Source organism: Echinops telfairi, unplaced genomic scaffold (assembly GCF_000313985.2).
Source record: "Echinops telfairi isolate 266 unplaced genomic scaffold, ASM31398v2 ScPeMD7_24;HRSCAF=84, whole genome shotgun sequence".
Lineage (NCBI taxonomy): Eukaryota > Metazoa > Chordata > Mammalia > Afrosoricida > Tenrecidae > Echinops > Echinops telfairi.
The window spans coordinates 6623528-6635315 of record NW_022103921.1 but is presented as its reverse complement, the minus strand read 5'-3'; the positions used below and the strand labels follow the sequence as shown (position 1 = coordinate 6635315).

At 41.9% G+C, this 11788-nt stretch overlaps 1 protein-coding gene across 1 annotated transcript in view; it reads right to left on the bottom strand.

Moving 5' to 3' along the window:
- CPB2 (carboxypeptidase B2) overlaps window positions 1-11788 on the bottom strand; it is a 59284-nt gene that overhangs the window by 6269 nt on the left and 41227 nt on the right. Inside the window, exons 9-10 of the mRNA XM_045289075.1 lie at window positions 8879-9081; window positions 3619-3706 (exon numbers count right to left, since the gene is read on the bottom strand). Of these exons, the coding sequence (XP_045145010.1) occupies window positions 3619-3706; window positions 8879-9081 (291 nt within the window). The remainder of the gene's footprint in view (window positions 1-3618; window positions 3707-8878; window positions 9082-11788) is intronic.

The following is an 11788-nucleotide window of genomic DNA, read 5'->3' as shown; positions in this document are numbered from 1 at the left end:
AACAGTCTAGCATTCTGTGATGATCACCTTCCCAAAAAGGTCACTGAAGACAAATGGGTGCATAAGCAAATGTGGTGAAGAAAACTGATGGTGCCTGGCTATCAAAAGATATAGCATCTGGGGTCTTGAAGGCTTGAAGATAAACAAGCAGCCATCTAGCTGAGAGGCAACAAAGTCCACATAGAAGAAGCACACCAGCCTGTGTAATCATGACGTGTTGATGGGATCAGGTATCAGGCATCTAAGACCCAGAACAAAATCCTACCCAATGTGAATAGGGGGTAGGGCATGGAGTGGAGACCCAATGCCCATCTGTAGACAACTGGACATCCCCTCACAGAGGGGTCACAGGGAAGAGATGAGCCAGTCAGGGTGAAGTATAGCACCGATGAAACACACAACTTTCCTCTAGTTCTTTGGTGCTCCTTCACCCCACTATCATGACCTCAGTTCAACTTTACAAATCGGATTAGACCAGAGCATGCACACTGCTGCAGATAAGAGCACAACACAGGGAATGCAGGACGGATAAACCCCTCAGGGCCAACAATGAGAGTAGAGATACCAGGAGGATTAGGGGAGGGTGGGGGGAGAAAGGGGGAATCGATCACAAGGATCTGTGTATAACCCCCTCCCAGGGGGATAAATAATGGAAAAATGGGTGAGGGGTGATGGAGAATGATGTAAGATATGAAAAAAAAATGTATAACTTATCAAGGGTTCATGAGGGAGGGTGGAAGCTGGAGGGAGGGGGAAGAAATGGGGAGCTGATATCAGGCTCAAGTGGGAAGAGAATGCTTTGAAAATGATGATGGTGGGTGGAAAGGGGGATTACAGGGATCTACATGTGGCCTCCTCCATGGGGGATGGCCAATGGAAAAGTGGGTGAAGGGAGGCGTTGTACCGTGTGAGATATGACAAAATAATAATTTATAAATTATCAAGGGTTCATGAGGAGAGGGGAGCGAGGAGGGAGGGGGAAAAATGGGGAGCTGATGCCAAGGGCTTAACTTCAGTGGAGAGCAAGTGTTTTGAGAGTGATGAGATGAGGGCAATCAATGTCCAAATGTGCTTGACATAATTGATGTATGTATGGATTGTGATAAGAGTTGTATGAGCCCCCAATAAAATGATTAAAAAGAAAAAGAAAATGATGATGGCGGCATATGTGCAAATGTGCTTGACAACACTGGATGAATGGATGGATTGTGATAACAGATGTAGAGACCCCAATGAAAGTTTGTTTTTTTTTAAAGAAATTGATGGTGGTAGCCATTGTAAAAATTCTGCTTGATGTAACTGAATTATGGATTGTTATAATGTCTCTAAGAGCTCCCAATAAATTGATTAATAAAAAACTAATTTGAAAATAAAATAAAAAGGGAAAGGATTGCCTTTATCATGATCTGCAGCCCAGATGCATCTACTTATGTTTTAGGAACAGCCGTCGGGAAGGGAATGAGAATCAGAAAGCTCTGAAATGGGAAGAAGTTGTGTGCCAGGGTGAGAACCTGGATCAGCGCAGGCAGCCGATGCCCAGCATTAGCCAGGGGCACCAAGTGACAGAGAGATATCACGTAGACCAATATGACCCCAGTTTATTCTAAGACTATTAGGAGTGGTTAGGGTGTAGAGAAAAGAAAAACACCCCAAGAAGGAGATCCTAGAATCTTGAGCATTTTGGTACTCAAGCAATTTATTATAAACAATACAAGTGGGACTATTTATATAGCCCTACAGAGCACACCTGTGAAAAGAACATGCTGGACCTGGCTTCACTGTTTGTTTTCCCAACCCAAAATCTTTTAAGACTCAGAAAAATCAAGAATTTTCCATCTGTTAAACCTTGAGGGCATCATACCGGCATGAGGCAGCAAACTGACAAGGAGGTCTGCAGGGCTGGCCCCATCCTCAAGCTTCATTGACCCCCTCCCCAGAAGAATGCATTACAGAGGACAGCTCTGAAGATACAGCCCAGGGAGAGGGGTGGGGCTGCCCAGACCATAAGAGAGAGAGTGAGAGAGAGAGGACTGCCTCCTGGCCCACCAAGCCCCTAGGGCGACATTCCTGCTTGGAGCAGCCAATGCACAGAGAGGACCATAGGGCTGGCCCCACTATGAGACACAACATCCCCCACTGACCCAGAGGGCTGCGACACAAAAGTGGACTTAGACAATACCTAGTTGAATGAGAGTAGTCGTGTTCCAAGAGACTTTTTAAATTTGCGCTGAAATTTAAATATGTAATTTTCACGTATCACAAAATATTATTCTCTGTCATATCCCCCCTGCCCCCACCCAATTACTTAAACATGTAAAAGCCATTCTTACCTATTTAGCCAACTAACTCCCTAGCTCACTTCTGACTCATAGTGACCCCATAAGACAGGAGAGAAGTACCCCTTTGGGTTTCCAAGAATGTTACTCTGTAGAGGAGTAGAAAGCCACGCCTTTCTCCTGTGGACTGGCTGATGGATTTGAACTGCTGACCTTACAGTTATCAGCCTGGCATCTAAACTGCAACCCCACCAGGCCTCTTGGTGGCTTGGACTTGATAAACCAGTCTCCATTGGTGGCTCCTGATACAATGTTTATCATGTTCCCCTTTTACCATCTTCCTTCCAGCTCCAAAGGTGCAGAACCCCGGTCTGTCCTCCTCCCCCATGGGAGCATGCTGTTGCCAGTTGTCAAGCCAACTCCGAGTCATGGGGACCTGATGTGCGCAGAGAACTGCCCCGTAGGTTTTCAAGGCTTGAGACTTTTCAGGAGCAGATCTGCTGCTAGGTGGGTTTGAACTGCCAATTATTTGTTGTGTTGTCAAGCACTTAACCATATGGATCATGCAGGGACTGCCTCGATAAATAACTCCCAGCAAAAATTAACTGATAACATGGTTGGCTTTTCCACATACTTATCTCGTATCAGTGTGAAACACACAACAGACATTCGAGTATAGTAAGTTCTGAGTTGTTCTCTTAGACATAGGCATCTAATATCAGTGATATAGCCTAGATTTACCTAGATGAGCACGGGTGATGTAGTGGCTTACATATGGGACTACAAATGACTAAATTAACAGTTTGACCCCACCAATTGCACTTTGGGAGAAAGACAACCTTTCGGCTCTCATAGAGATTCACAGCCTCAGAAACTCAAAGTGGCCAGAGTCTGCCCTATTGAATTGCCGTGGGTTGGAATTGACTCAATGCCAGTGGGTGGTGGGTTAGATTTGTATAGTGAACAATCTTTACAACCTCACACAGTGGTCCTAGGCCTATCACTTGTTTTACTCCTTTTTGACCTGATCTATTTCCCTCAGTATCCATGATGCCAACTCTTATTATCTCTACTCTCCAGAGAGAAGCATAGTTTTTAAATACAATTTTAAAAATAGCAGTGGTATTTTAAAATACCATTTTAACTTTTCACTCATGAATTCATTGACTAATTTAGGTCCTAGCCATTATGCTTCTATTTATAATTGTTATCAACAATCATTTTATATGTAACCATGTGGAAACAAGTCCATTTGGAAAAATTAAATGTATACAGGCAAAGTGAACACACATATTTCTTGAGTAGCTCACAGTTCCCCAAGATCTCCAGAAACAATACTTACATAAACTTTCCGAGCCGCTGCCATGTGAATACTTGATATTTTTACTAGCACTCTCAATAGCTTGAACAGCTTCACTGGCCACTAGAGACTAAAAGCAATAGGACATGGGGTTTTAGTTAATATGTAACTTTGAAACGAGACAGAAGAGGTTTCTACAAGAAAGTCATACCTTAATTGACTCAAACAGTATATTTGAGGGAAATATAGATTTATCTAAAAGTAAGTTTAGGAAAATGAACTAAAACAATTATTTTTTATTCATGAAAATTATAATTAGATATCTATAAACATAAACTTTCCTAATGGGCTGAACAATTTAATTTGCTGGAAAAGTGTAATCTTTTCTAGAGCTCATTTATGATGCAAATTCAAGGACAGTGTGCTGGAAAGGCAAAATTCAGAGTTGTTTTGATCCTTGGCAAAATCATCCTCAAACTTTAAACTCAATCTCTACATAAGACATATGTATATAACTGTACACTTGTAGGGAACCCTGGCGCCATAGCAGGTTATGCATTGGGTTGCTAACGGTAAGGTCAGTAGTTCAAATCCAGCATTTGCGCCACAGGACAATGATGCAGCTGTCTGCTCTGCCATAAAGATGTGCTGTTGTTGTTATTGTTAGGTGACAATGGATTGGTTCCCACGAATGGTGACCCGAGCTAGAACAGAAGTAAACACTGCCCAGTCCTGCCCCATTCCCACAATTGCTATGTTGGAGCCCATTCCTTAAGTCATGGTGTCAATCAGTCTTGTTGAAGGCCTTTCTCTTTTCCCTGGCCCTCTCCTTTACCAAACATGACATCCTGTTCCAGGATTGATAGCTCCAGATATCATGTCCAAAGGGCAGGAGATGAAATCTCGCCATCCTTGCCTCCATGGAGCATTCTTGCTGTTCGAGAATTCTGTTTGGCAGCCCATAGTACTTGCTTTTTGTGTGTGTACTTATGATGTTAATTGTGGTAAAAATGTACACAACAAAACATTCTCCAGTTCCACAACTTCTACATGTATGATTCAGTGCCATTGATTAAAACTCTCCATGTTGCACAACCGGTATTGATATCCTTTCCCAAATTATCCCATCACCATTAACATAAACTTGATGCCCTTTAAACAAAAACTCTTCCTCCTTCACCCATGGTCACCATAGGTCAAGTTCCATCTTTCTTTCTTTCTTTCAAGTAGTTTTTGATATAATATTCACATTTTATAGTCTTCCATAGTTAAATTGCTTTTTAAAAGACTTGTATATACATCCTCACAATCAGTTCTAATGCTCCCTCCCTGCCCCACATTCAGTTGCTCCCCAATTCCCCTTACACTGTCCATCCTCCTCCTCCCCCCAATCCCGATAAACCATTGCATCAGTTATTATCATATGTGTCAACTCCTTCTGTGCTTCATTAACTGGGAAACCTAACAGAAACAACAAAGAACAAAAGCAAAATGAACAGAAAGAAGAAAATAATAATAATATAAAGATAAGCATAAAGAGGAAGTTAAAGACTACCAACAATATTTTAAAAGCCAGAAAAGAAATTTATGTTGTAGAACAAGCGAGAAATATTTGAGCCTCAAACACATTCAGGTTGGGTCAAGAGGAAGGTCAACTGACCAAGTATCATATTATGCCTTGGTTTGATCCACCACAATCAAGTTTACAATACTCTCTGTCTGATAGTAAAGCTGTTCAATACCCTTATCGGGGTATTGATAAGAAGGGATCTTCCAGAGGCCTCCCAATGTCCTTCATGGCCTTCTACAAAATGTGTGTTCACAATTTAAGTTCTGATACTGTTCCCTTCATCATATTTGGATTCTGTTATCATCATCTTTGGATCACACAGGCTGGTGTGCTTCTTCTATGTCGGCTTATGGCCTCATTTGAATATAGCCTTTAAGACCCCAGGCACTATTCCAATCACTAGCTGGACACCATCGGCTTTTTTCCTCACACTTTGCTGTAGCACCCTTAGTTTCAGTGACCTCTTCCTAAAGGCAGATATTGAGCAGGGCCACGTGATAAGAACGAACTCTTCTTGGATGAAAGCTAGAGTTCTATGGGAGCTCAGAATCCATCTGCTTGGCCACAGGTTATGAATGACTGGAAAATCAGTCACAACAACAATCACAACAAAATACAAAGACAAACAATCCCTAAAATAACTAAAAACAAAAGAAACAAAAGGAAAATTAGTCAAAGATCCCCCTGAGGTATACGGCAATTAAACTGATAACATCAATAATCTATCCAATGGCATAGAATTTAAAGCACAGTAAATTCATGAGTTTATGCAAATATAATCCAACTGCAAGCTGGAATCCATGAATTGTTGCTTTGTACAGATTAAAATCTTAATTGATTGAGCTCTGTTTACATTGCATATGGGGAATGATGCTAGAGTGCAGATCCTTGCCTCTCAGATTAAAACTTGTCATATTAATGCAAGCGGAGCACTGAAATACTAAAGATATGGTGGTGCTGGGGCCCTTTTATCCTTGAACACCCACTCATCCCAGGGTCCCAACCAAGTTCCAATGGCTGTCATTCCCAGAGCCTCGGGGCGGCCATCCTTTGTTTCCTCTCACATCCGCCTATTTCAGTTCGAAGTCCAAGGATACAGATGGATTTTAGGTAGGGCCCAGGTAGTTGAGTCGGGTTTGAACATCAAGTCATTCTGGTGTGGCCCCATGACACCTTTAAGATTCTCTGCCAGCACCACAATTCAAATGAATCAATCCTCCTTCGATCTTCCTTATGCATCGTCCAACTTTCACATGAGGCAACAGTAGATACCATGGCTTGAATCAAGTGTATCTTAGTCTTCCAGGTAACATCCTTGCTTTTCAACACTTTAAAAAGATCGTCTGCAGCAGATTTACCCAATGCAATGCTTCATTTGATCTCTTGACTGCTGCTTCCATGAGCATTGATTGTGGATCCAAGCAAGATTAAATCATTGACAACTTCGATATTTTTCCCCCATTTATCATAATATGACTCAATGGTCCAGTTGTAAGGATTCTGGTCTTCTTTTCGGTTGTAATCCATACTGAAGATTGTAGTCCTTGATCTCCATCAGCAAGTGCTTCAAGTCCTCCTCACTTTCAGCAACCAAGTAATGTCATCTGTTACCATGGGTTGTTAATAAGCCTTCCTTCAAGACCATTAGTAGATTTCTTGCAACTATTTCTTCTCATTTGAGTCAAGCCTTGTCAGCAAATGAAGGTCCCAAAGGCTCCACTTCCAGCCTGGCTATCAAAAGATATAGTGTCCGGGGCCTTAAAGACTTGAAGGTAAAGAAGTGGCCATCTAGCTCAGAAGCAACAAAGCCCCCATGGAAGAAGCACTCCAGCCTATGTGATCATGAGGTGTCAAAGGGATGAGGTATCAGGCATCAAAGAACAAAAAAAATCATATCGTGAATGAGGGGAAGTTCAGAGTGGGGACCCAAAGCCCATCTGTAGGCAACTGGACATCCCCTTATGGAAGGGTCGCAGGGAGGAGACGAGCCAGTCAGGGTGCAGTGTAGAACGATGAAAAATACAACTTTCCTCTAGTTACTAAATGCTTCCTTCCCCCTGCCCCTGCCCCCACCACCACTATCATGATCCCAATTCTACCTTACAAATCTGGCTGGACCAGAGGGTGTACACTGGTACAGATAGAAACTGGAAACACAGGGAATCCAGGGTGGATGATCCCTTCAGGGCCAGTGGTGAGAGTGGCAATACTGGGAGGCTGGAGGGAGGGTGGGGTAGAAAGGGGAAGCCGATTACAGGGATCTACATATAACCTCCCTGGGGGACGGACAACAGAAAAATGGGTGAAGGGAGATGTCAGACAGTGTATGATATGACAAAATAATTTATAAATTATCAAGGGTTCATGAGGGAGTAGGGAGCAGGGAGAGGGGAACTGAAGAGCTGATGCCAAGGGCTTACGTGGATCGCAAATGTTTTGAGAATGATGAGGGTAACGAATGTACAAATGTGCTTTATATAATTGATGTATATATGGATGGTGATAAGAGTTGTATGAGCCCCCAATAAAATGATTAAAACAACAAACAAAAGCTCCTCTCCCATTCATTACTCCATTCATGTCATTATAGTGTACTTTGAGAAGACAGTTCTTAGTCATATTTTGTTTTTATTTTTTTCCATTTTATTGGGAGCTCTTACAGATATTATCCATAGTTCAATTAGATCAAGCATGATTGTACAATGGCTGCCACCATCATTTACAAAACATTTTCTTTCTTCTTGCACTCGTTGATATCAGCTCCCTTTTACCCCTGGCTTCCCCTACCCCATAGGAACCCTCGCTATTATATTAAATATTATTATTATTATTCCTTTTTTTTGCTGTATCTTACAGCACCCAATGTATCCATTCACCTCTTATTCTGTTATTCGGTCATATTTTGGATGCCTTCTGACCTGAGGCACTACCTCTGGCAACTTTCTGCTTCTATTCTGTAGCCCTTCAGTATCTGACAGTGTTTCAGTGGTTTGCAGAAGTCTTTCAGCGGTTACTTCTCCAAAGTAGACAGCAGATTCCTTCTTTGTAGTCTCTTCTTAGTCTGGAAGCTCCGCTGAACCCTGTTCACTTTGAGTGACCCTGCTGGCATTTGAAACGGCAGTGACATAGCTTCCAGCATCATAGCAACACACAGCCACCCCTGTATGACACACTGACAGACATGTGGTGGCCCCATGTATTAGTAGTACTAACGGCACTGTAAGTTCCCTCATGCTATTGCTCACTTGCAGCCTGTCCACTATTTGACTGAAAGTTGAGCCACCGGGGTGGCTGAGAGAGTTAAGGGTGACTCAGGACTGTGGTCTCAAAAGTCCTCCCAGTCTTTATCAAACCAGCGAACAAACAAATCCCCTACTACCACTGAGTAGATTTCAACTTGTAGTAATTCTGTAGGAAGACAGAGTAGAACTACTCTGTTGGGTTTTGGAGGCTGTGAATCTTGGTGGGCGCAGGAGTTCTCCTCTTTCTCTCTTGGAATGGCTGGTGGGTTCAAACTGCTGACCTTGCCGTTAGCAACCCAACTCATAAGTCACCAGGGCTCCTATGAGACCAGTCAACCTGGGTTTTGTTTTGTTTTTAAAAATATTTTGAGTTTTGTTTCATTTTTTCTCCTAGTCTATCCAGGAGTTAGGGTTGGGAGGAGGCTTTGCTTTTAATAACTTTACCACAACAAATGGAGAAAGTCCTTGGAGAAAACGACTTAGCACTTACCAGCTCCTGGTGGTCTTTGCTTCTGCTTCTATTATAGGAATATGGAAACAATATCTGTTGGGAGTATGAATGCATCGTTATGTAAGCTTTAATGTGGTCCTTATTTTTTCTCAAGAAATCAGCCACTGCCTTCACTTCTGGTTCGGACTCAGGGTAGGGGCCACAGTAGGTTTCCGAGCATGAATAACTTGATGCGCCTTCCTCTGTGGGTAAAATGGATAAAACAGAATGATGGGTTCATGCACATAAGATTGTGATGGAGTCTTTCTCTGCTAGTGTAGTTTTCTAATGTTTCTGGTGCAATATTTTAAAGTAAGTGTATGACCCCTGTCTACAACCTCAATGACCCTTACTGCTATCGAGTCCATTCCCATTCATAGCCACCTTGTAGGACAAGGTAGATCTGCCCCTGTGGGTTCCTGAGACTGTAGCACTTCATGGCAGTAGAAAGCCTCATCCTTGCCATGTGCATGGCAACCCTGTGTGTGTTGTCAATGGCAGGTTTTTCTGAAGCAGATTGTGTTAGCCCAGGTAGACTAGAGAAACAATTCCAGAGACACTCATACATGTATAAGAAAGAGTTTTATATACAAGAGGAATTGTATATTGAGAAAACATCCCAGCCCAGTCCAGTTCAAATCTGTAAGTCCAAGATTCACCTGTATGTCCAATACCAATCCATAAATTCCTCATCAGGCTCACGCAACATATGCAATGATCCCCAGTGCAAGAAGATCACAGGCCAGTGGGTGGAAAGTCTTCTAGATCCAGTGGTGGTGCAAGCATCTGGCAGGGGTCTCCACTTGACTCCTTCAGCTCCAGGGCTCTAGTATAGCTCCATGTGACTTGTTAACAGAAAAGTCTCACCTGGAGTGAGCCATCTATTATTTCCTTATCACCTCCAAATGTGGTCACTAATCTGCAACCCGATTGACAGGCTAAATGCATTGATACTTCTCCAGTTTTCTTTGTTCACCGTCCACCCTTCAGATGCATATGAAGCAATGGAAAACACCAGGACTTGGACCAGGAGCACCTTCGTCCTCAAAGTAACATCCTTGCTTTTCAATACTCTAAAGAGGTCGTGTGCAGCAGATTTATCTAATACAACCCATCTTTGATCTCTTGACTGCTGCTTCCATGAGCATCGATTGTGGATTCAAGCAAGACAAAAATTCTTGACAGCTTCAACCTTTTCTCCATCTATCATGATTTTACCTACTGGTCCAGTTGTGAGGATTTGGATATTCTTTACATTGAGCTGTAATCCATCCTGAAGGCCGAAATCCTTGATCTTCCTCATCAAGGGCTTCAAGTTCTCTTCACTTTCCCCAAGCAAGGTTGTGTCATCTGCATATCACAAGTTGCAATAAGTCTTCCTCCAATCCCAATGCTGCATTCTTCTTCATGTAATACAGCTTCGCCGATTATTTGCTCAGCAGATTGAACAAGTATATTGAGGGTATATAACCCTGATGCACACCTCTCCTGATTTTAAACCATGCAGTATTACCTTGTTCTGTGTTAACAGTGTACTGTTGCAACCATTGTTAGATGATCTTCAGCAAAATTTTACTTGCATGTGACATCAAGCATGATTTTTTTTTTTTAGTCTGAGCATTCTGCTGGGTCACCTTTCTCCGGAATGGGCACAAATATGGATGTATTCCAGTCAGTTGGTCAAATAACTTTCTTCCAAATTTCTGACATAGATGAGTAAGTGCTTCCAGTGCTTTCTTGGCTCATTGAAACATTTCAATTGGTATTCCATTAATCCCTGGAGTCTTATTTTTGGCTAATGCATTAACTGCACTTTGAACTTCTTCCTTCAGTACCATTGGTTCTTGCTCATATGCTATCTCTTGAAATGGTGGAAAGTCAACTAGTTTTATTTTTGGATAAAGTGACTCTGTGTATTCTTGCCATCTTCTCTTGATGCATCCGGTGTCATTAATATTTTGCCTGTAGAATCTGTCAATATTGCAACTCTAGGCTTGAGTTTTTCCTTCAGTTCTTTCAGTTTCAGATATGCTGGGCATGTTTTCCCTTTTGGTTTCCTAATTCTTGGTCTTTTCACACTTCAATATAACATTTGACTGTGTCTTCTTGAGCTGCCCTTTGAAATTTACTATTCAGCACTTTGACTTCCTCATTTCTTCCATTTGCTTTAGTTGCTTTACAATTAAGAGCAAGTTTCAGGGTCTCTTCTGACATCTACTTTGATCTTTTCTTTCTTTCCTGTCTTTTTAATGAGCTTTTGCTTTCTTCATGAATGATGTTCACGATGTCCTCCCACAGTTTATCAGGTCTTCTGTCATTGGTATTCAATGCATCAGATCTGTTCTTGAATTGTTCCCTAAATTCAGGTGGGATAGACTCAAGGTGGTATTTTGGCTCTGGGTGACTTGTTTTAATTTTCATTAGCTTCATCCCAAACTTACATATGAGCAATTGATGGTCTGCTCTATCTTCAGCCCCTTTCCTGGTTTTAGCTTCTGATATTGAGCTTCGCCATGGTCTCTTCTGTGGGTAGTCAGTTTGATTTCTGTGTACTTCATCTGGAGAAGTCAATGTGTATGGTACCTTTTGTGTTGTTGAAAAAAGTATTTGCTATGATCAAGTGGTTGGTTTTGCAAAATCCTATCACATAATCTTCAGCTTTGTTTCTACCACCAAGTCCATATTTTCCAACAACTGTTCCTTCCTCTTCGTTTCCAACATTTACATTCCAACCGCCAATAATTATCAATGCATCATGATTGCATATTTGATTAATTTTTAACTGAGTTGTTGGTACAATTCTTCAATGTCTTCATTATGAGCTTTTGTGGGTGGTGCAGCAAACCGAATAATAGTTGTATTGATTGGGTTTCCTTGAAGGCTGATAGATAAAGTCCTTTCACAGACAGC